We start from the raw sequence: 22,425 nt of genomic DNA on the forward strand, positions 1-22,425 counted from the left end.
ATTAACCTTCCAGTAAATGTTTCTGTTCTAGAGGAATCAAAGTACTAAAGTGAAGACTGCCAAGGACGGCAAAGCAAGGCCGTACTGAGTGCTACGACTTAGAATAACTTAATTGTGGTGTATCACATCACCTAAGATAAATATCCGGCAACAAGTGCACAATTACAAACTAATTAGGAGTTTATTTGTACTATTAAATATGCCAGTATTTCCATACATATATTAATTAGAAGCCGAGAAGAAAGTTCCCTTTGATTACATCTAGAGGCCAGTGTGGTGTTAGGTGAAGGAGTTAAGCATCCCTTGCTCTACAGTTACAGTAATTGGGAGAATCTCCCAACATATATACTGGCAGATGACTATAGTAGCAGTAAGTGGGCTGGTTAGGATGGGACACTGTATATTCCTCTGCTCACCAACTGCACTACAGATATTCATGAATATCAGGGGACAACAGTAACTTTAGAACCGTTGACACAGCATAACACTGCCGTTCTCCCAACACAGATATTTATAGATCAAATGTGTCCCTATGGCTTGTACTTGTTTCAACACCGTGCCCTGTGCTGCTCGTATCCACAAAAACTGACTCGAGTGCAGCGTCCTGATCTTCCAGTGTGGCTACGGATGAGGCTGCGCCCAGGGACGGGTCGTTGGGGAACGCTTCCTGTTCCGGTCTTTTCTCAGCCTCTTCGGCTTTGCGCCCTCTTCGTTTGCCAAGGATTTTGATGTAGTTGGCGGGAACAAATCCTGTAGTTTGCCCATCCACGCTTCCAAGCAGCCAGCCTCTTAAGTTAGGTTGTTGTTCTGGAAACAAATACAGGTACGGAATTGTAGCTTATAATAAAACCTTACTGCAAATAATGTTATCAATGTTACATTCCAACTTTGGAACATTAGGTATAGAAGCTGTGGTAGATCCTTCTACTGATTAGTGGAGGAGGGAAAACAAATCACAACAGTGTGGACAATCCATCTTGATAATAGGGTGCAGAGTTCAGCCGAGACCTCTCCTTATCGTATGACAAAGATGAGCACTCCTTGTTGTCAGTAAGAAGCTCATAAGACACCACCAGTCATGCAAGATACAACAATAATCAGTAGACAGGAGGATGGTACCTGTGAATAGGAATCCAGGGGATGGATAATTCACACACATTGATCATCATTACTTTTATTAATCCAGCAATGCTCTTTTCTATGTGAGCTGCCCATACGAATGTGTCAACAATATGACAAACAGAAAGTCAAACCACCACCAGACTACCACCATCTTCTTCTATCCAGCAGATAAGAGGGAGGAGATGAAAAAAGAATTACCTTTGGGTGCCAGGTTTAGCATGTCGCCAGCATGGAAAGAAATCTCCTCATCTGAAGTAGCTATGAAGTCATATTCTGCTCTTCCCACAACATGGTCACCTTCCCCACTTGCCCAGTTCATATTTTCTAGAGAAGATAAGAAGAAAAAAGAGCAATTAAGAACTTACTGAAACTGACTGGGAGGAAATATAGGCCACAATAGCCAAATGCTCCATTACCATTCCTTTCTAGAAATTGCATATAAGGTGGTGTGCTAATCTGATTAACTCAGCCCTTCATTATAACCTGCCCAAAAACCCGGAAGAAGCACTACTTAAAGCGGGCCTTTACACTCAAAAATCAAATTCTACCAATGCATCCCTCAATGTATGATGGTTAATAATAACATAGACACAGGGGTGTGGAATTCCTATCGCCCGACGCCCGGGACATGCACTTTCGTTTGCCGGGCGAGTCGTTTTTTTGTACACTTAGCCCAGCTCTGGACAAGCAGAGCTAAATGTACAGCGTGGAGCCGCCGCTCACTTTTATACAAGTGATCTGATCACTTGTATGAAAGGAGCAGCAGCGATCGTGTCTGCCCGCCCCCCCCCCCCAAGTCATCACATTCTATACACAGTGTATAGGACATAAGGGGCATACCATCACTGCAGCCAAGGAGACAGGCAGGAGTGAGTGCTGCCACAGGCAACTGGCTCCAGGGATCTAGTGAGTATAACTATGTTATTGTTAACCCTAGACAAAAGCAAGCACTTAACCCTTGTAGTGGGGCTAGTTAATATAATTGTTACCCAGGGTTCTCCTTTAAGTATTACAGAATCACATTGGGGGAAATTAATAAAAACTGGTTGCCCATAGCAACCTATTAGCTTCTTTCATTATTTTCACACAGCTTAGAAAATTAAAAAGGTAAAAGCTGAACGTCTCAACTGGAGAGCAGCCAACGTCTCAACGCGCCCATACACTGGCCCGAATTTCAGACGCTTTGTAATGTACCGGCCGAAATTCGCACAGTGTGTGGGGCTGTCGGCTCCCTTTCAGCCAGCATTCCTCAATCAGTTGATCGAAGGAGTCGGCTGGAAAATCTTCGTGCGATCAGAGGCGGCAGCCAATGAGCTACGCTCTGGTCGGGTATTCTGTATCAGAATACAATGCAAAACAGTGGCGATTCCTCAATCGACACGCTGTTTGTGTTGACGGAGGAATCGTGTCAATTTTTCTCGTTCAGCCCGTGGGTCGCATGAAAAAAACTGACAGTTGTATGGCCAGCCTCAGACAATTTTTTATGAATTCCTCCCCATTGTGCGCAATGGTCTTTGCTCCTGTGTACTGTATGAAACAATACCTGTGAAACATATCTTATTATTCATCAATGATTATGCAATTACTTTGTTCTCTACGAACAATAGAAACCATTGGAACAGAGAAAATGCATGATGAGTTTGGTTATATAATCAGAGGATACAGAGAACTGCACTGTCACTAAGGAGTATGTCTGTGTACTTTGCACCGCAGCCCATGAATATATTCCATTATGACGTGTTACCTACTAAACATGAATCCTGCTTCCGGCAGCATGACTTACTCCGGTGTTCGCATCTATCCAGAAAAGTTATTCCTGATCACCACTAGAAGGTATTATTTGCAGACAAAACCTGTTCTGCTTTCAGCTACATGAGCAAATCTGCCTTATGGCAGTAGATTGTTCCAGCACGAGGTACTCAGAGCCAGGAGGTTGCCGGCAGCATTGCTGGAAACAGCACAACTCCTCAGTAACACATCATGCGCCATTTTGATTTATCAGTTTTAGTGAAGTGCACTTCACATTACCTCCTAACTGCTGGTACCCCACGTTGCCTTGTGGGCACATTCAGAAAACTCCAAATGTTCTTGTGTGTCCCTCCATGTACACTGTAACTGGGGGACTCACCTCCTAGCTGCAGTATGCCCCATCCTAACAACTCACAACACCCCAGTGGCACTGTGCAACTTGGATACAGGGCTCCCTAGTAGCGCACAATAGAATTAGAGTTGAAGAGAAGCAATATTGGCAATCACCTTGAGGTGGCTGCAGTTCGGCACTAACGTTAGTTTGAAATGTTTGTGGACAAACAGCTGGAGTTGGCTACCCCTGGTCTAGTAGGTACAGGACATGGCATTCCTATTCTATTGCATTCTTTATACAAATGTATTTAAAAAAAAAAAAAGAATTCTGGCTGGTGACAACTAGGAATGTGCCGATACCGAGTATTTGGGCGAGTACTCATCCAAATGCTCTGATACTTACCTCTGATACCAGAACTTCTGGTGAGAGGAGATCTCCCTCTGACTGGCAGTGCTGAGAGAGCATGGAGCTGGCTTCCTTTCCAATCAGGAAGCCCCGGGTGGTGGGTTATGACCCGCCTCCCTGATTGGTCAGGAAGCCAGGCTGCCTAGAAACAAGTGAAGCCAATCAGGAAGCCGGGAGACGGGTCATCACATGCCATCCAGTTTCCGGATTGGCTAGGAAGCAAACTTCATGTGTTGCTAAGGATCCTCACGACTCACCGCCCGGCTTCCTGATTGGTCAGGAAGCCTCGTCAAGTCAAGCTGGTGTTCTTTCGCTAGAACACCGGCTTCACAGGCAATCAGGAAGCCGGGAGATGGGTCATCACATGCCATCCAGTTTCCGGATTGGCTAGGAAGCAGACTTCATGTGTTGCTAAGGATCCTCCCGACTCACCGCCCGCCTTCCTGATTGGTCAGGAAGCCAGGCAGCCTCGACAAGTCAAGCTGGTGTTCTTTCGCTAGAACACCGGCTTCACAGGCAATCAGGAAGCCGGGCGACGGTTCATGAACGGTTCGGTGGAGAACACCCAGCAAACACCACTTCAAACTTGTCACTGTATTCTGTATTTACAAGTTCATTTCACAATGGCTTGAGCAACATCAAAGCCCAGGAGATATGGTTCCCGTGGGCCCCTAAAGCAGTGGTGGCGAACCTTGGCACTCCAGCTGTGCCAAAACTACAAATCCCAACATGCATCTGCCTCTGGGAGTCATGTCTGTGGCTGTCAGAGCCTTGCAATGCCTCATGGGAATTGTAGTTCCAAAACAGCTGGAGGGCCAAGGTTCGCCACCACTGCCCTAAAGGATATTCAATCTCAATGGATGATGTCAGTTTTATCTGGAATTAGCGTAGGGAAAAAAAAAATGAGGGCGCTGCTCCTTTAAAGTAGAACTCTGGGCAAAACTTTTGTTAGCACTTGCCGTGGGGCTGCACCCACACTGCAAGTTTTAACTGGTTGTTTTTGTCTATGGGTTATAAAAACTACAGAGAGTCAGCACCCTGCATCTCTGGTCCCTTAAGCCTGTCTCCTCCTACGTTTCAGCATTGAAATGTTCTTCTGCGTCCTCATGTGTATACACAGTGTATAGAATGTTATAATTTAAGGGACCCAAGACTGCTACAGAGGAGGGGGAGAGAGGCTGGAAGGACCGGTCCAAAAGCAAGCCGGCTCCGCGGCTTAGGTGAGTATAACTTCTTTTTTTAGTACCTAGACAAAAAAGGAGCAGTTAACCCTTGCAGTGCGGGGGTAGGCCCACTGTAAGGGTTAAGAAAAATGCTGCCCCGAGTTCTACTTTAATAATAAACAAGCAAAAGTGTCTCCATTTGCTATACAGGGTGAACTGTTTTTGCCAGTAAATGTTTCATATGGTAGAGGGGCAGTAAAAGGATCAGTGGGGCCTGTAGAGGGATATCAGTTGTGTCAATGTCATGTGACCAGAGGCTGCTGTAGACCAGGACATCCTCTTCCTGTTTGCAGAAACGTACGAGTGTAATGCTGGAAAATTGCGCACTATGCTGGTCTCTGCCATTCATATGAGGACAAGTGCTGTCATAGTTGTGTAGAGGGAGCTTATGGCGCAGGATTTGGTATTTGTCACCCGAATATTTCCCTGGAAGGGCAGAGCAAACACACCCCCAACTCACTTCCTGGGTCTTGGTTTAATACAACTATAGGAAGGGACACATTTTTGCTAACTTCTCCCTGTAAGGTTTTCTAGAAGGACCAACGTTTATAAGCTTTTCATGCAAATGAGAACAAGTTACCCCGAGTGGTAAAGGCCACCGGCTCCATTTCCCATTTACCTTCATGACTTTCGGCATTGCCAGAAGACAACAGCTTCCAGATGAGGTAGGGGCCCCCGAGGATGACAGCGAAGAATAAGAAAATAGGCCACGACTTGGCAGATTGGGTGGCATCGTTCTCCGCACCGAGGCGAGCCACATTGCCCGCGCTCTCACTCCACAAATCCTCATTTTCGGAACCTTTCCGTAGACCTAGAAGTCTCTGCAAACGTCGGTACAGGAACCGGATCGTTCTGACGAGCGCAAACGCGGAAAACACTTTAGTAAAGTGGACCCTCAGCCGGGAGAAGTGGTTTGCCACATCCAGAACTGCCCTGAAACTATTATAAACGGCAGAGAAAGTGGCATCCATCATCATGCTGACTGAGGCGAAGGCTTGGACGATGCTTTCGATGGACTGGAAGGCTCCGCGGCTGCTTTCTTCAGCTTGCCGGACAAACCTGCTGGGAGACGCCTCATCTGTCTGGAAGCGGTTATAGCCCAGCGCATTGCCGTAGCCGTAGCTGTATGGGCTGTGGCCACCGTACAACGAACTGCCGTAGGAGCCGTAAGAGCCATAGCCAGGTGAGAAGGAGCTGTATGCAGGTCGGTAGGTATTGAGGGAACTTGTTCTGGTTTGCTGAGAAGGTCTGGGGAGTACAGGTGGAGGGACCCTGGTAAGTGCCGGCTGTCCTGGTCTGGTAAGAGTGCTCGCCCTCAAATCAGCTGACCTGAAACAACACAAAATACACAAAGTTCTCTCATATATACTGTACATAGTCCATGCAGGTACACAGTGTTCATGCTTTACCCTGCAGTTACATTGTGTTCATGCTTTACCCTGCAGTTACATTGTGTTCATGCTTTATCCTGCAGTTACACTGTGTTCATGCTTTATCCTGCAGTTACACTGTGTTCATGCTTTATCCTGCAGTTACACTGTGTTCATGCTTTATCCTGCAGTTACACTGTGTTCATGCTTTACCCTGCAGTTACATTGTGTTCATGCTTTACCCTGCAGTTACATTGTGTTCATGCTTTATCCTGCAGTTACACTGTGTTCATGCTTTATCCTGCAGTTACACTGTGTTCATGCTTTATCCTGCAGTTACACTGTGTTCATGCTTTATCCTGCAGTTACACTGTGTTCATGCTTTATCCTGCAGTTACACTGTGTTCATGCTTTACCCTGCAGTTACACTATGTTCATGCTTTACCCCGCAGTTACACTGTGTTCATGCTTTACCCCGCAGTTACACTGTGTTCATGCTTTACCCTGCAGTTACACTGTGTTCACGCTTTACCCTGCAGTTACACTGTGTTCACGCTTTATCCTGCAGTTACACTGTGTTCACGCTTTATCCTGCAGTTACACTGTGTTCACGCTTTATCCTGCAGTTACACTGTGTTCACGCTTTATCCTGCAGTTACACTGTGTTCACGCTTTATCCTGCAGTTACACTGTGTTCACGCTTTATCCTGCAGTTACACTGTGTTCACGCTTTATCCTGCAGTTACACTGTGTTCACGCTTTATCCTGCAGTTACACTGTGTTCACGCTTTATCCTGCAGTTACACTGTGTTCACGCTTTATCCTGCAGTTACACTGTGTTCACGCTTTATCCTGCAGTTACACTGTGTTCACGCTTTATCCTGCAGTTACACTGTGTTCACGCTTTATCCTGCAGTTACACTGTGTTCACGCTTTATCCTGCAGTTACACTGTGTTCACGCTTTATCCTGCAGTTACACTGTGTTCACGCTTTATCCTGCAGTTACACTGTGTTCACGCTTTATCCTGCAGTTACACTGTGTTCACGCTTTATCCTGCAGTTACACTGTGTTCATGCTTTATCCTGCAGTTACACTGTGTTCATGCTTTATCCTGCAGTTACACTGTGTTCATGCTTTATCCTGCAGTTACACTGTGTTCATGCTTTATCCTGCAGTTACACTGTGTTCATGCTTTATCCTGCAGTTACACTGTGTTCATGCTTTACCCTGCAGTTACATTGTGTTCATGCTTTACCCTGCAGCTAAGCATCCGTGCCTTTTCCTGCATTAACATGTAAGCCAAAACGTTTTAAATAGTTTTGAACAGAGTATAGAACCCCTATCAGGTGTTTTCTTGCTGTCTGTGTCCTGTTGAGGATATCACCTCTTACATGCATGCCAATTCTATCATTTAGGACTTCCCCTCACTCCCTGTCAACAAAGAGGAGGTGAATCTTCAGGAACAGAGAGCAGTGAAATCTGGGCAGAGGGTCTAACCCTTCCCTGTACTATCTGAGGAGGTTTTGCCTTCACATACGAATATACACCCCCAAATAAGCTCTTCTCCACCAGGGATCTGTGAGATCTGGGGGGTTCCCTTCCTCTGGGGTGTAAAGGATGAGGAAGGCTCTATAAACAGATCCATGACAGCACTCTCATGTCCCGATTCATGTACACCTGTCTCACATACATGGTACAGACATGACAATGGCTGCATGGCAGGTCAGTACAGAAATGTTCACACCGGATCCCATACATGATGAATATACAGATCGGGTATCCTCCAGTGTACAGGCCCTGTGCTGGGTACAGACTGCTGTCACATGTAATATAAGGAAGTACACGGGCCCTTTGGACTTCCCTGTGGTCTGTGCAGAGGATGATGATGTAGATAGCAGTGCTGTGCTCAGGATCCATGCACTGGGTCTGTGACAGGGGCAGGCAGGTGATGGGGGAGGGGGACAGACAGGTCCAGATGCACCCGAACACTAGTCACAGCTCTCGCTGCTCTTTGGACTTCGCCACCCAGTGCGGCCTTCTTCCCGCCCTCCCCGAGACACCCTCCTTAGAACGCCAAGCGCCCCCACACACTCACTGGTAAGAAGTGGCTGGGAGGCCCCCCAGCACCCTCCGGGTCTCCCACGGTTTAGGAGGTGCAGGCTGAGCCGCCATCCCGCTCTACCGCAAAGCCATACACAAGGCCTGGCCAATCGACAGCCGACAACCACTTCAGAACTACGGACAGGCTCCCTGCCTTGCCATCCTCAGGCATTAGTAGTCTAACGCTGATATGCGCCAGCCACAGACCAGACCAATCACCTGCCATATACCGTCCAAAGGCAATTGCTGTTTGCGCTCAAATCATAAAGTATACTACATACACTGTTCCAGATTACAACATGTTTAATCATTCCCGGAAAGTAGTATTTTGTTTGCCTCCGTTAAAATATGGTAGACCTGCTTCTTGGCAGTGTGCGATTAGTATGGTCTTACACAGCAAAGTAGTTTACTTGTCCGTTCTTTTAATGCTTCCCCCGGAGGAGGAACCACGAGTGTTTGGGTCCATGTGATGTGTGTTCATTCTCTGTGTAGGGATTGAAGATAATTGGTTTTATAGGACGTTTCCTCTGACTTGGTGGCCTGTGTGCAGTGGCTGGCATAGTTCTTCTCCTTCTGTCTCAATTAGAAAGTCTTCTGTTTCTGTATATCAACTGGCTGCACAGCTCATCGAGTACTCACTGATCAGGTAATGGAGACTCATCAAAGCATTGTTCAAGATGTATTTTCATACTCATGTATAGCAGGAGAATGCTGTGTTGTTAGAATGCTATATAAACGACATAGATCCACTTTGTGTGCACCAGATGCCTTTCAAACCCAGGTATTACTATATGAAAGTAGCAGTGACATCTGTACTGTACATAGCCTGTGCAGAGAGCAGAGCTGTGGGAGGCACCCAGGAGGATACTACTACCTACTACAGGAGGGGGTGGATACCAGACCAGTCTCCCTGCACAAGGAGAGAGAGCAGTAGTGACTGGTCTTTATTACAGGAAGCCTCTGCACAGAGGAAAATTCTCACACTGGATTACTGCACAGATCTGGAGGAAATACACAAATCACCCCAAGATTCAAATAAGAATACGCATGCCTCTTGTATTTAGACAATATTTACTTATCCCAGAGTTCAGCTTTAAAAATATTATTATGACCCCCAACCACCCTTATTCTACAACTTATGACTGATAGCTGAGCTTTCACACAGGGTTGCCATCCCTGAATTTTTTTTAGAGACAGAAGCACAAAACTGTATGGACTTATCAAACCTTTTTTTGGCACGACAGCAATGATTGCATATTCCATATCTATGCAGATTGTAGCAAAGTTGCAGTGCAGGAGGTAACATTACAGCAATGACATGCAGTGACAATTCATTTTCATGTGTGAGCAGAGCAATGTTTGGGCAGGATGGCATCACACCCCATAACATACATAAACCTATCCTGTGTTTGAGAGACAATTGAAGTGTATCTTTAAAATACATAGGGGGGGGGGGGGGGGGGGAGAGATTTGTCTTCACATCCTGTCCTGGAAAAAAACCAAGGGAAAGTGAGAAGAAATTCCTTTAATAATGCGCCACAAACTGCGGGGAGTGCTCCTGCCGCAACTGATTTGGCCGGGAGGAGGGTGTGTTAGCCAAATCTTTGCGCAGGCTTTGGGGAACTCTGGCAAACTGGGTTAACACCAAGCCCCTGCGTATCCTTAATGGTCACATTTCAATGTCCAAAATTGTTATAGGAATGTTCTCTTTATCATTGTGATTATTGTGTATTGATGGACACCACCTTCTATTTTGTATTTTCTACTAATACTAATGTTACAAGACTGATCAAAATTACCTTCAAAGGAGCAATGAGAAAGTCTAGCGATGCTGTTGGTTCTGGGTCCTGAGATGACTTGTCTTCATGCCCGTTGTTTACTTTTGTACTTCAACCAAACAATGGATATCAGCACAGTCCAGCATTAGATCCAAATCTTTCATTGTGGAAACCGGGATACATACAAACTGCAAGATCGCTAACGCGTTTCATGCTGAGTAGTGCTTTCTCATAGAGCGATCTCCCTTTGAAAAGCAAACTCTCCTCCTTCCTCCCAGAGAACAAACTAAGCTCAGCTGTCATCAGTCAGGAGATCACCATCTCGCATTACATATAACTATCTAAATACATAATAACATTGTACAATTCTATATTAAAATCATAACTATTAGATCCTTAGCTCTTAAAGTTCAACTGAAGCCCAAACTTTCTTTTTTTTCTTTTTTTTTTAGTTTTTGATGGAGTGGGGAGGGATTAGAACACCTGTCGGGTATTTATTGCTATGTGTTCCCATTAGGGAGAGTCACCCTCTCGATTTATCCTGGTGACAGTTATCAATGAAAGTAAATGAAAAGCCCACATTTTGGGTTGTCACAAGAACAACAATAGATGGGAAATCTTCCATTGGGGACCCTGCTGGCCGCCAGATATTTCCCTCGCTATGGAGGGATTTCTTCTCACTTTCTGTTGTTGCTATTAGACAGAAACTGGAGGGAAATCTCCCCAATGGGACCTGAATGGCAACAAAAAACTGACTGGGGTTATAACTCTCCCTTACTCTATCCAAAGCTAAAAAAAAGTTCTGGCTTCAACTCTATTTTAATTTTGGTTTGTAAGATGAGATAATTCAGGATACAAATACAATAATTTATTTTTTTAATCTATAGGATAAGATAATATAAGTTAAACTCTCAGGAATTAATTTTTATGTTTTAATATAAAATGGATCACTGTTGTTATATGGGGTAAATATAAGGTCTCCTGGTTGATGACAGCGGATCTTCGTTTGTTCTCTGGAAGGAAGGAGAAGCGTTTACTTTTCTGATGGAGATTCAAACTTCAGGAGATAGCTCTATGAGTAAGTACTATTCAGCGTGCAATGCATTCCAGATCTTGCCTGTTTGCCTTAACACAATAAAGAAGTTTGTGTCCGGTGGTGGTGTACTGTGTGATTATCCATTGTTTGGTTGAAGTATATTTCTCGGTGTTAAGCTGGACGTGCACCTAGCTGTGATTGCGGGCCAGGGTGGACCTACCTGGAATGGTATCGCTACATTTTACTTTTGTATTGCCTGGGATGTAATTGTTTTTCCGTTTCTCTGTTGCACTATGTAAGAACCTAATAAATGTTTATCATGTTTCTCAGGTGTATACAGGATGCTTCTGATAGAAGAAAAGTATAGGCCGGTCGCTGAGATCTTGTTCTCCACAGGGACCTGTCCAAGATGTGTCCTTCGCCTATGCTGTGTTGGATTCCCAACTCCTTACCGCCTTCCATACAAGGTCTTCTTATTTTATGAGTCAGCAATTTATAAAAATGGAAATCAACACAAAACAATTCATCCCCACACAACTACCTCCTCATGTATCACTGACCCCTCCCTTTAGATTGTAAGCCCTCAGGGGCAGGGCCCTCCTTACCATCTTGTCTGGATTTGTATTGTAATTGTAATGTCTTACTTTTATTGTAAAGCGCTGTGCAAACTGTTGGCGCTATATAAATCCTGTATAATAATAATAACAATAGCATATGTAGGTTTGATCTCTACAGAAAACCTTTGAAGGAGCACAAGCATATACCAGGTACTTCTGGCTATAGAGGAGCAGGTGACAGCACTGGACCAATCAGAGCTGTCACAGGGAAGTTCATAGTGCTGTGTAAGCTAGGACTCAGGTGCTTTGTGGCTTAAAGGAGCAGCAGGGAAATTAGAGGAATAGAAGTACATGCTGTTAGGAAGGTTTGCACTAAAGCAAACCCATTACTTTGCCCTCAATAGGCAAAGCACATATTCAGTTTAAAGAAATTAGGATTATCTGCTTTGTATGCTTATTATCAAATCAGTTGCATTGAAAAGAATAGTAGGTGGAAGCTGAATTAGGTAAGGTATCTGGGAAAGGCTCTGAACAGCATAGGCCCTATGATTTGAAAGTGTCTGAAACAGGGCCAGATTTATACTTTGCTAGGTTGACTCTCCCATGCTGCATGCCCCCTGCACCAGTTGTCTGGCTAGACTTAGTATCATATTAACAAGATCAGATGTCACAGTGCATAAAGCGCACTGTGGCTTGGGTAGATTAGAATGAGGGAGAGCATTAGCCAACTCTATCTTTTTGCACCTAGATTGCTTGAATAAAAAAAGTAGAGCCAACTGTCTTCCTACTCTGCTAGCAGTACAGTCCCAGAGGGGTAAACTGCAAGTAGAGAATACACCAACATAAATCCACATACTGTGCAGGGACAGCAACAATAGGGACCTGGCTGGGTTGCACTAGCAGGGAGGTAATCTGGAATGTTTTATCATATAATATGTTACATTCAGCAAAATAATGTGTGTGTAGGGTATTCCATCCCTGTCAGTCCTACTGCCCTGAGCTATGTCTTTCATTGGCTATTTAATGAACTGAAACCGACCAACTTTCCAGGGTGGTAATTCCCCTAGTACTAAAGTCAACTGACTGACTATATGTAACCTGTGTTGTGATTTACTGGCTTCTTTCTGAATTGTACCATAGTAATTGTTACTACTAATTCATGCAGCTCCTCCAGCCTGATGGTGGATAGATATCTTTGAACATTCATATCATCCTTATGTTTGTACATTTCCTTTCTGAAGACCAAAGAGTTACTGCACAAATTATATTTATTTAAACATTATAATATAGACACAGTGATATTACTGAATATTGCTATACATCAGATAAATCAGATTTGTAATCATAGGCAACAATGTAAATGTTATTATGGTTTTCAGGCACTTTTATAAAGGGGTTAATGTGCTGTGTTTCAGGATCTGATGGGTGAGCTACAGAAGTTCCTGGCTCCATGCGGTGAGGGTGCAGATGATGAAGACAATGCTCCTCCAAATAAGAAGGCTAGACTTGATGACTCTGACACGTGTTATGCTGCAGAAGAGCAGAGCCCGGATACCTCTGGGGCTCCAGAAATCTGTAATTTGTGTTTGGGGATTCTGCAGCACCACTGCAATGCTGAGTTTGTTAAGAAGGTAATTACACAGTGTGCAGTCTTATCACATAATGTTGTGCTATGATTACAAGCTGCAGGACTTTGCATGCAGGACTGTGAGAGATTTATTAAATCACAAACTTCCTATAAGCTTATATTTAGTTTACTTTTGATGTGTCAAAGGAAATGGGGCCTGTGCAGGGCATCCTGTGACTCATTTGTATGCCAGTGGAGAGCTCAAGTTTCTCTTATATATTCTTTATAATGCTTTATAGCTGTCCTCTGCAGCGGTCTAAAGCTGGCCATACACCTATAGATTATCTGCAGATTTTTGGTGGTCAGATGGAAAAATTGCAACAGATTTCTCCATCTACGCTAAACTGTGTGGATGAAGGAATTTCCCGCTGGGCCAACCTTCAGTATCTTGCTAGTCGGCTCCGCTGGCTCTCAAAATACCCGAACAATGCCTGCATCCAATCAGATTCTTCAGGTGTTTTGAGAGCCAGCGGGGCCGAGTAGCAAGATACTGAAGCCTGGCCCAGTGGGAGATTCCTCCATCCACACAGTTTAGCGTAGATGGAGGAATCTGTTGCACTTTTTCGTCTGACCATAGAAAATCTGCAGATAATCTATAGATGTATGGCCAGCTTTAGGTCCCATTTATAAACTGTGCATAGACATGAGGACGCTGAGGAAGATTCCAATTTGCTGCAGAGGAGGGATCGCTGTGACAGCTGGCCGGCTTGGATCTTCAGGTAAGTATATCTTTGTTATTTTAGCACCTAGACACAAATGAGCACTTAACCCTTGCATTGGGGGGTTAATGAAAAAGAATTCCTGGAGTTCTTCTTTAAGGCTTGTTTATGCCAGGCCTGTTGCCATGCATTTTGCTGTATATAGAACACTGCACATTGCATTGGGAAAACAGTTTTAGTATGTTCCTTTCCCAATTTGTTTTTCAAGTCAATTGAAATGAAAATGCAACTTGTTTAAATAACATGCTAATATCTATATCAGACGTAGTAAACTTCGGCCCTCCAGCTGTTATTGATCTACCAGTCCCCTAAGGCATTGAAAGACTCTGATGACCACAGGCATGACTTCCAGAGGCAGATACATGATGGTAATTGTAGTTTCGCAACAACTGAAGAACGAACTATGGCTACCCCTGGTCTAGATCATCATGCCTTTTGTTAAAGTAACCTTAAAGGAGAACTATGCGGTTAGGGCTTTTCCCCATAGTTCTCCTAAGGGTAACGGGAGGACACAAACTAGCGTCCTCCCATGACCCAAAGCTCAGTATACCGCGAGCTACAGCTCGCGGTATACTGAGACGCCGCAGCCGGAACGGATCCCGACAATTATGTCTGGATCCACCCAGCTGCGTGAGTGACAGCTGGCTCTGCCTATCTAGAGGCAGAGCCAGCTGTACCCTAACGTCTGTTCCGCCAGTCAGTGCTGGAGGATCGGACAGGGGAGGGGGGAATCCAGTCCCTCCCTTGTCGCGGCTCTCTGCCGGCACAGGACCGAGAAGTGAGCGAGCGCCGGTATGTGTTTGCTCACTTCCCTTCGCTCTACTGAGCCGACCTGTGACAGTTTCATTGTTGCAGGTCGGCTCAGATTATGAGGCTGAGTGAAAATTCTCCTTTTAAGGATATCTAAACCCAAGAATGAAAATGTAATGTATTACAGCTTACCAGTCATTAGATGTGGCGGCTGTATTGGTTTTCATTTTTCTGGCCAAGAATATTTTCAGCACATGCAGAAATAATCTGTTTTGCCAGAAATTCCGTGTCCTTGCCACTTTTGTGAGATAAGCTGAATGTTTTCTTTCTTCTACAACCTTCCACTCTCATCATCATGCTTGTAATGGTAAATAGTAAAGGCAGACAAGTATGAAGTCCAGCCGCCCGGGAAGCGTGCTACTGGCAGAAGTAGCAGGTTAAAATAAAGGAAATGCGTCTAGAAAAGAAATGTGTTGGCAACATCTAAGGACTGGTAAACTGTAATATATTACATTTTTGGGGGGTTTAGATACCTTTCAAAGGTTATATGCAGTTCTATGCTGGCTGTGTTATCAGTGCCACATTCAGAAGAAGAGCACAGGTTTACAGCTTCAATTTCATATAATACATGTATAGCAACTTTATCTGTAGTACCAATATAAGATGTAAAGTGTTGCATGTTCTTATTGTGTTGCCTTCACCAATATAATCAAAGTAATTATTCTTTATTTTCTTTTTTTGAAATGCAGATCTTTCATAAAGTCCACTCTGCAGGGTATGAGTTTAAAGACTTTGTTTTCTCAGTGTCTTTGCCAGCACAACTCTTGGTGAGAGAGGTAAAGTATATTTTGCCTTTCTCTTCTGTCTTCCATTACGTGCTGCTTTTAGCATTGATGACCCAGTTTTAGCCATGGTTTATGACCTACAGTATGTGAATGTGTCACGCATAGCAACCCATCACATTCTTCTTCATTCTAACCTGTTTAAAATATTGCGGTTACTAATGACGGCATCAGTATATTTACATGATACCCAACTGGCCTCAGGTATGAACTGTCTGTTCTGTAGAACTTTCTGTATTTCCCGCTTTGCAGCCAATAAACATTGATCTTTCCTGTTGCTAGAGTAGATAAGAGCATATAAAATAGGCTGGGACCAGGGGGGAATCACAGACTTTTTTTTACACTTACCTGGTTTATACATGAGGCTTATGTGGTGTTTATACAATACAATATTTCTTGTGATCAGAAACGAGATTTGAAAACACATTAAAGTGAACTTGCATTTCCGCAACACACAGCAATGCATGTACTGCAGAGCAGCATGGTGTAGTGCCATTCATTTTGAAGCAAATCCACAAACACAATGAAAGGAATTTATCAAAACGGGAGCAGACAAAATCTAGAGCAGCTGCGCATGGCAACCAATCAGCCTCTATCTTTCATTTTCAAATCTTCACTGAACAAACTGAGGAGAGAAGCTGATTGGTTGCCCTGCACAGCTGTTCCAGATTTTGTCTGCTCCAGTTTCGATAAATTCCCCCCAAAGTACTTAAGCACATGTGCATTGTAACACATATATTATAGGATTAAAGACAAAAGTGGCATGATTTTAGGTGTATTGCAGCCCATGTAACATAAATGGGGTTAATAACGCAATACGTGTAATTTTATATCTATACTTAAAGGTTTCTCATAGCAACCAGTCAGATTAAGACCGTGAAAATTTTAATTTGATTGGTAATACAGGAAGCTTAATGAGATGGAGTTACACAAACTTCAGGAAGTACATTCCCAATGACTCTGAGTCACTAAGTACAGTATCATGCATTTGAAGCACCCTAATGTAGTAACACAGTGCACTTTAGCACAAAAAAACAGATGTGAACAATTTTTAAAAAACTGGGGAGCGGGGGGAATCACAGACTGTGCTTCACTTACCTGGTTCATACATGAGGCTGATGTGGTGTTTATAAGCCATCATTACCACGTACACACAGCAACGAATGTACCACAGAGCAGTGTGGCATGGTGCCATTCATTTTGAAACACCCCAATGCACTAACACAAAGTACTTTCACACACGTGCCTTATAATGCACAGATAAAAGTGTCATGCATGATTTTAGGTGCATTGTGGCCCATTTAACACAGCAGAATGCACTTTCAATGTGTGTGCAGTAAAGCAAAGCACTGGTGTGAATCAGCCCCTAAAGGTAGCGTTAAACCTTGAAACTCACACAGTAGCACAGCCAATCTGCTCAGTACTTTGTTTCTTGGGTATTACTATAGTGCAATAGGAGCTCCCAGCTCCCTTTTGTTAGTAATCTAGCAAATTGAGAACCCCTGTTGGTTGTAGGATAGCTATTCTTAAACACACCCACTGCATGCTAATTGCTGTCTTTCTCTTTACAAAAATCCTGATTTCTCACAGAAATCAGATTAAGACATTGGAATTTGGTAATACAAGAAGCTAAGAGCGAGGAAGTTGCACAGACTTGCTCTTCAGCATAAGTGTGTTCAAAAGCACCACAACAAACAGATGTGAACATTTGGAAAAAAAAAAGTCCCATGCATGATTTTAGGTGCATTGCAGTAATGCACAGAAAAATATACATTATACTGCGCTCAATCCTCATTAAACCTGTTTTTTTTTATCCAGTGTGACTTGTATTTTAGCTCTAATGTGACTTCTGGAAGCCCTCATGGGGCAGGTAAACTCAATATGCAGTATGTGTGTAAGCTAACACGAAGCCCTGGTTTTTTGTGTCATGATGCCACCTACTGTATGTCCAAAAAAATAGAAATTTGGTTATCTGTTGGAGAAGGAGGAGAGATGCCTTCCATACTAAGCCTAAATGTCATATTCAGGTTTTTATATAAAAGCAACAAAATATATATAAAGTGACAAGTGATGTTATAATCCACACCAATATGGAATATAATATAATATAAAGCTACCAGGTAATGAGCATACACAACTAAAGCATGTAACGAAAGAACAAAGTCACAAAAATTGCCAAGGTTTACACATGTGGAGAATATAACCACACATACACTCAATAATGTGCAAAATCGAGATCACTAGTGCTCCCAAAAACACTTCAATACATCCTACTAATAACATATATTCATATGTGAAAGTGTCCTAATACAATTTATCAATAACATCAACATATAAATCCAATGTGTCAGAAAGTCCATTATAGGTGCAATCCAATCTTCCCCCTTACGTGAATAAAGTTGTGCCTTCCACCGCACACAAGTGAGAAATTAGCTCACGTCTTCTTTAAAAGAACACCTCCTAAAAATAAGGCAGCTGCCACTGCTGACCTGTTCTTAATGGTACAGGCTCCAGGGCTGTCATCCTCATCCCGACTTTTCTATCTTTGAGTTACTGACCTGAAAAAAAGCATACAGCTAGTGACATTTGAAAAATCTAATTTTCCTTCATACTTATTTCCGGTTAGAGGTTCACTAGGTAGTGAAAGAAGATCAGGATAATGACCAAGGAACCGGAACCAGGGAGGCCTCAATGGTCGTTGCCATATTTCCATCCTTTTAGTGTTGTAGGCTGCCATTGCTTACCTGCGTGGCTGTCTTAATTTCCAGTGACCTCAATAAGTATAAGGAACTCTGCAATTTCAACCTGCATGACGTTCCTCTCGGTTCAGTTATGCTTTTATTATCACTGGCATTATGGTCACCAGCAGAGGGAGCTCATACATAAGCAACATATTCAAATCTCTAATATGAAGATGTTGGCTTTTGATGATAAGATTGCATCTCTCATTTAAAGGAGAACTATGAGGTGAGTGCTTTTCACTCACCTCATAGTGCTAGCCGACCTGTGACAATGAGACTGTCACAGGTCGGCTCAGTATCCTTTAAATGCCCCCACTTACCATCCTTCAGTTGAAGCCATTCACGTAAATCCTTACCTTCAGCTTTGCTCCTAAGATCTTTGCTGTGCAGTCCTGCCAAAGCCCTATCAGAATTTGCAGAGAATTCCTGGCCAAACCCTGTCATTCCTATGGGGCTGTATTCCTTCTGATTGCTGGGGGCCACCATGAGTATGGGCCAGCCAAAGGAATAAATAGAGGGGTGGCGTGCATACCCAGTAGGAGATAGATGCAGCCAGGTATTCTTCTTTATCATTCATTGAGGGAAACAGAAATTCCACTGCCTACAGGAGTTTAGGACACTGCCAAACAGGAAAGATTGTAATACAGCCCTCGTATTGCCACTCCTCTACCAATCTTGCCTCTGTTTTTTCCTAGTAGGTTGGTCGCCATTTCTTTAGCTCCGCTAAAAAATAGTCTACCTAGTCCCACCCTGTCAGGGGATCCATCTGTGAGTCTGTGTGCTGACCGGTCCTCCACACTGTTTTTCCACCACACCACCACTACTCCTAAAAACGAGATGACTCTGGAATCTTTAAACACACACACACACACACACAATAGGTTGGACTTGATGGACATGTGTCTTTATTCAACCTCAAATACTATGTAACTATGTAAGTTGAGATAATGTTACTCCAGTGGCTAGGAACATATATCCAACTGCTAAGGCTTAAGCTTCCTACATGCAGGACCAGGCCAACCCAAAAAACTTTATTTAGAAGGATCATATTACAAGCATGTTTGTTTTCATTGGTTGAGTATAGTATGTCTACTTATGGAAAGTTAAGTGGGAACGCTTAGATGACATTCCCTAATACCGGCCTCTCTCGGGAGAATACAATAGTGAATGGCTGGGAAAATTACAACCTTGCCGACCGACTTCTTCCAGAAAGAGTCTGTCATGGATGTGCTACAGACATGAACCTTCTCATAGCAGGATTGGATGAAGGTTTTCTGATGTCTGTAGGCACCTATTAGAACCACATACTTGAGGCCCCTACATTTAGTTAAATTCCACTGATGTGTTTACTTAGCAATCAGATGTTCCCGCTGGGCAGCACGTACATTACTTTGCATCTCTCCAGTGTTTTGGTGACTTGGGGAGGAATGGTGAAAGAAAATATTTTTCCACAGTACTTTCCAGTAAATGGTGCTTTTAAGATTTGGTCGTAATCTTCTTTGCCGTGCAATTTACAATCTAATCTCCGACACAACTATGGTCCGTTTGATAAGAAGCCAGGTGACCTACCAGTATGCTTGCGGCTGTGGAAATGAACTGAATTATCCAGCGGAAACCTACACAAACAAGAAGAGCATATACAATACAAACTCCATGTAGGTCCAGTTAAGGATGGATGTGCGGAACCTGGTTCATCACTGCTTCACTGACAACTATGTTGTCTTATGAGTAAAAGTGGGCTAGTTTGTTAAAGGAGAACTATGAGATGAGTGATTTCCACTCACCTCATAGTTCTAGCGACCTGTGACAATGATACTGTCACAGGTCGGCTCAGTAGATTGGGAGGTGAGCGAACACATACCGGGTTCGCTCACCTCTCGATCCTGTCACGGCTCTCTGCCGTGACAGGGGGAGTGGCTGGATTCCCCTCTCCCCGCTCCGATCTGCCAGCGCTGACTGGCGGAACGGACGGGGGAGGGGGCGGGTACAGCTGGCTCTGCCTCTAGATAGGCAGAGCCAGCTGTCACTCACGCAGCTGGGCGGATCCCGACGTCCATGTCGGGATCCGCTGCGGCGCCTCAGTATACCGCGAGCTATACTGAGCCTGGGGTAACGGGAGGACGCTAGTTTGTGTCCTCCCGTTACCCTAAGGAGAACTATGGGGAAAAACACTGACCCCATAGTTCTCCTTTAAGCGAGAGAACATATTATATTCCCCCCAAGAAAAACAAATCAAAGTGTTATGAATAGTTATATAACCAGTTCCTTCAGTCGCATTTCAACATCCAGCTTTCTTTACGCCATGTTTCTTCTCCACCAGAGGGCAGCTCCCAGACTCCAGGTATCTTAACCCCTTTGTGACGGGAGACGTACACTGTACGTCCAGCCACAAAGGGACCAAATGCTGCACTAGAAGGCTGCTAACCGCTGAGAATCAGCGGTTAACTTTCAATAATGGATGTCTAACTATCTAGAGATCCATTACTGAAAGGGCTAACCTTTTTCAGACACCCGATACCTTAATATCGGGTGTCTGAGAGTCACAGCAAAGCAGACACACATGTCGGCTTTTGCCGGCATTCTGACAGCTCGTATAGATCGAGAGATATCTCTCTCAAGCTATACTGGCTTTTTTTTTTTTTATCTTTTGACTTTCAAGAATAGATACAAAATGTTATGTATTAGACACATAATGTATCTATTCTTGAAAGTAGAATGTTTAAGTTTTCTGAAACATTCACTGACAGCTGAATCCTGAACTGCTGCAGGATCAGTGTCACTAACTTATTATCGGCTGTTCTGAAGTTTGAAGCAGCCTGATAATAAAAAAAATGTATTAATTTATCAAGCAGTAATAGTGAGATTAATTCACAATGACTGCCTGATATAATTAAATAAATAAAATTTGTCAGTATAAAAAAAGTGAAAAGTGTAAATAAATAAAAAAAAATAGTGAAAAGTGTAAAAAAATTAAAAATAAGGGACAAATAAATGAATGTATGTATTGCATTTTTTTTTTAGCTGTGCTGGTTTTGTTAAAAAAAAATACTACAAATCAAAACTGGGAAAAAAAGTTTTTTTTAACGTTTTTTCCTCTTTTTTTAATTTGTATTTGTCCTAAGTGAGGCGTTAGACACACATATGTGATATAAATATATAGCCCTATCTGTCCTCTAAAAAACAATATATAATATGTGTGGGTGCACTTTGTAAGAAAGTATATTACTGACGTGGAAGAATCACACAGCAAAAATGTCAAAAGTGTGTCAGTCATTTACGAACAGAAACCAAAAACAAGCTCAGTCATGAAGGGGTTAAGCAATCAGACAAAACACAAGACCGCCCGCTCTGAGTGTAATCCCGTTTTAATTCCTAAAAGTTTAAAAATATTCTCACGATGTTTAGAAATATTTAAGCGTGTATGAAGATCCTCTCAGTAGCGGCCCATAAGCCCATCTGTCATAGCACCGTCCATCCCGTCTGCCGGTTTTAGCCATTTAGATACAAAGATATATGTATATTGTTTTATTATTATATAAATGTATTTATCAAACTTATTTATCTGTAATATATTTCAAGAATAAATACGACAACAACTGTAAAATGTTAGGTCATAGCACCGCCCGTCCCATCTGCCGGTTCCTCGCCGGCTTCAAGTCCGTAGACCGGGACCGTGTACCTGGTTGACGCGTTTTAGGGGCATGTCCCCTTCCTCAGAACCAATGGTACTTACAAAGTCCAACAGGTTTTTATCTTCGGAGACAGCCAATCAGAATCCTTACGACCAATCAGATGGAGTTTCCCAAAGTGCTATTCCTTCGTAGATGACCAATTCTTAACCCTTTAATAGAATGTCACCAATACGTTTTATCTCGATTTTTATATTGCCACTATTGCACATAGCTGGCCTGATAGAAAACACTGATCTGCCATAAAAGTAATCAGTTTAAGTTGATCCAAAACGATGTGGCTGTCTGCAGTTTTTCCGTGTTCTCTTTGAGATCGCGAAACAGAAATAGTTACATAGTTAGTCAGGTTCAAAAAAGACACATGTCCATTGAGTTCAGCCT

General features: G+C 43.3%; 2 protein-coding genes across 3 annotated transcripts in view; one reads left to right on the plus strand and one right to left on the minus strand.

Moving 5' to 3' along the window:
- Positions 1–292: 292 nt before the first annotated feature.
- On the minus strand, positions 293–8,444 carry PEX13 (peroxisomal biogenesis factor 13). 2 transcript variants are annotated; one of them, XM_018555689.1, is made up of 5 exons: positions 8,301–8,444; positions 5,462–6,162; positions 4,197–4,202; positions 1,321–1,446; positions 293–807 (listed from the first exon to the last, which is right to left on the minus strand). In XM_018555689.1, the coding sequence occupies exons 1-5, from the start codon at positions 8,375–8,377 to the stop codon at positions 512–514; spliced, it is 1,206 nt and encodes a 401-aa protein (XP_018411191.1). In that variant the 5' UTR covers positions 8,378–8,444; the 3' UTR covers positions 293–511. The 2 variants fall into 2 exon arrangements, with proteins under 2 accessions (XP_018411191.1, XP_018411182.1); XM_018555680.1 differs by lacking the exon at positions 4,197–4,202 and having other exon boundaries at positions 5,453–6,162.
- Positions 8,445–8,919: 475 nt separating this feature from the next.
- PUS10 (pseudouridylate synthase 10) overlaps positions 8,920–22,425 on the plus strand; it is a 60,880-nt gene continuing 47,374 nt past the window's right edge. Inside the window, exons 1-4 of the mRNA XM_018555770.1 lie at positions 8,920–8,951; positions 11,450–11,586; positions 13,092–13,307; positions 15,522–15,608. Coding sequence (XP_018411272.1) covers positions 11,461–11,586; positions 13,092–13,307; positions 15,522–15,608 — 429 coding nt within the window. The 5' untranslated portion in view covers positions 8,920–8,951; positions 11,450–11,460. The remainder of the gene's footprint in view (positions 8,952–11,449; positions 11,587–13,091; positions 13,308–15,521; positions 15,609–22,425) is intronic.

This window comes from Nanorana parkeri, unplaced genomic scaffold, assembly GCF_000935625.1.
Source record: "Nanorana parkeri isolate BGI_ZX_2015 unplaced genomic scaffold, ASM93562v1 scaffold11, whole genome shotgun sequence".
Lineage (NCBI taxonomy): Eukaryota > Metazoa > Chordata > Amphibia > Anura > Dicroglossidae > Nanorana > Nanorana parkeri.

Excerpts from the sequence above, each read along its gene's own strand:
- PEX13 (XM_018555680.1), bottom strand. The coding sequence starts at position 8,377 with ATGGCGGCTCAGCCTGCACCTCCTAAACCGTGGGAGACCCGGAGGGTG. Across the intron at positions 6,163-8,300 it reads CTCCCAGCCACTTCTTACCA|GTCAGCTGATTTGAGGGCGA; the intron begins GTGAGTGTGTGG and ends GTGTTGTTTCAG. Across the intron at positions 1,447-5,452 it reads CAATGCCGAAAGTCATGAAG|AAAATATGAACTGGGCAAGT; the intron begins GTAAATGGGAAA and ends TATCTTCTCTAG.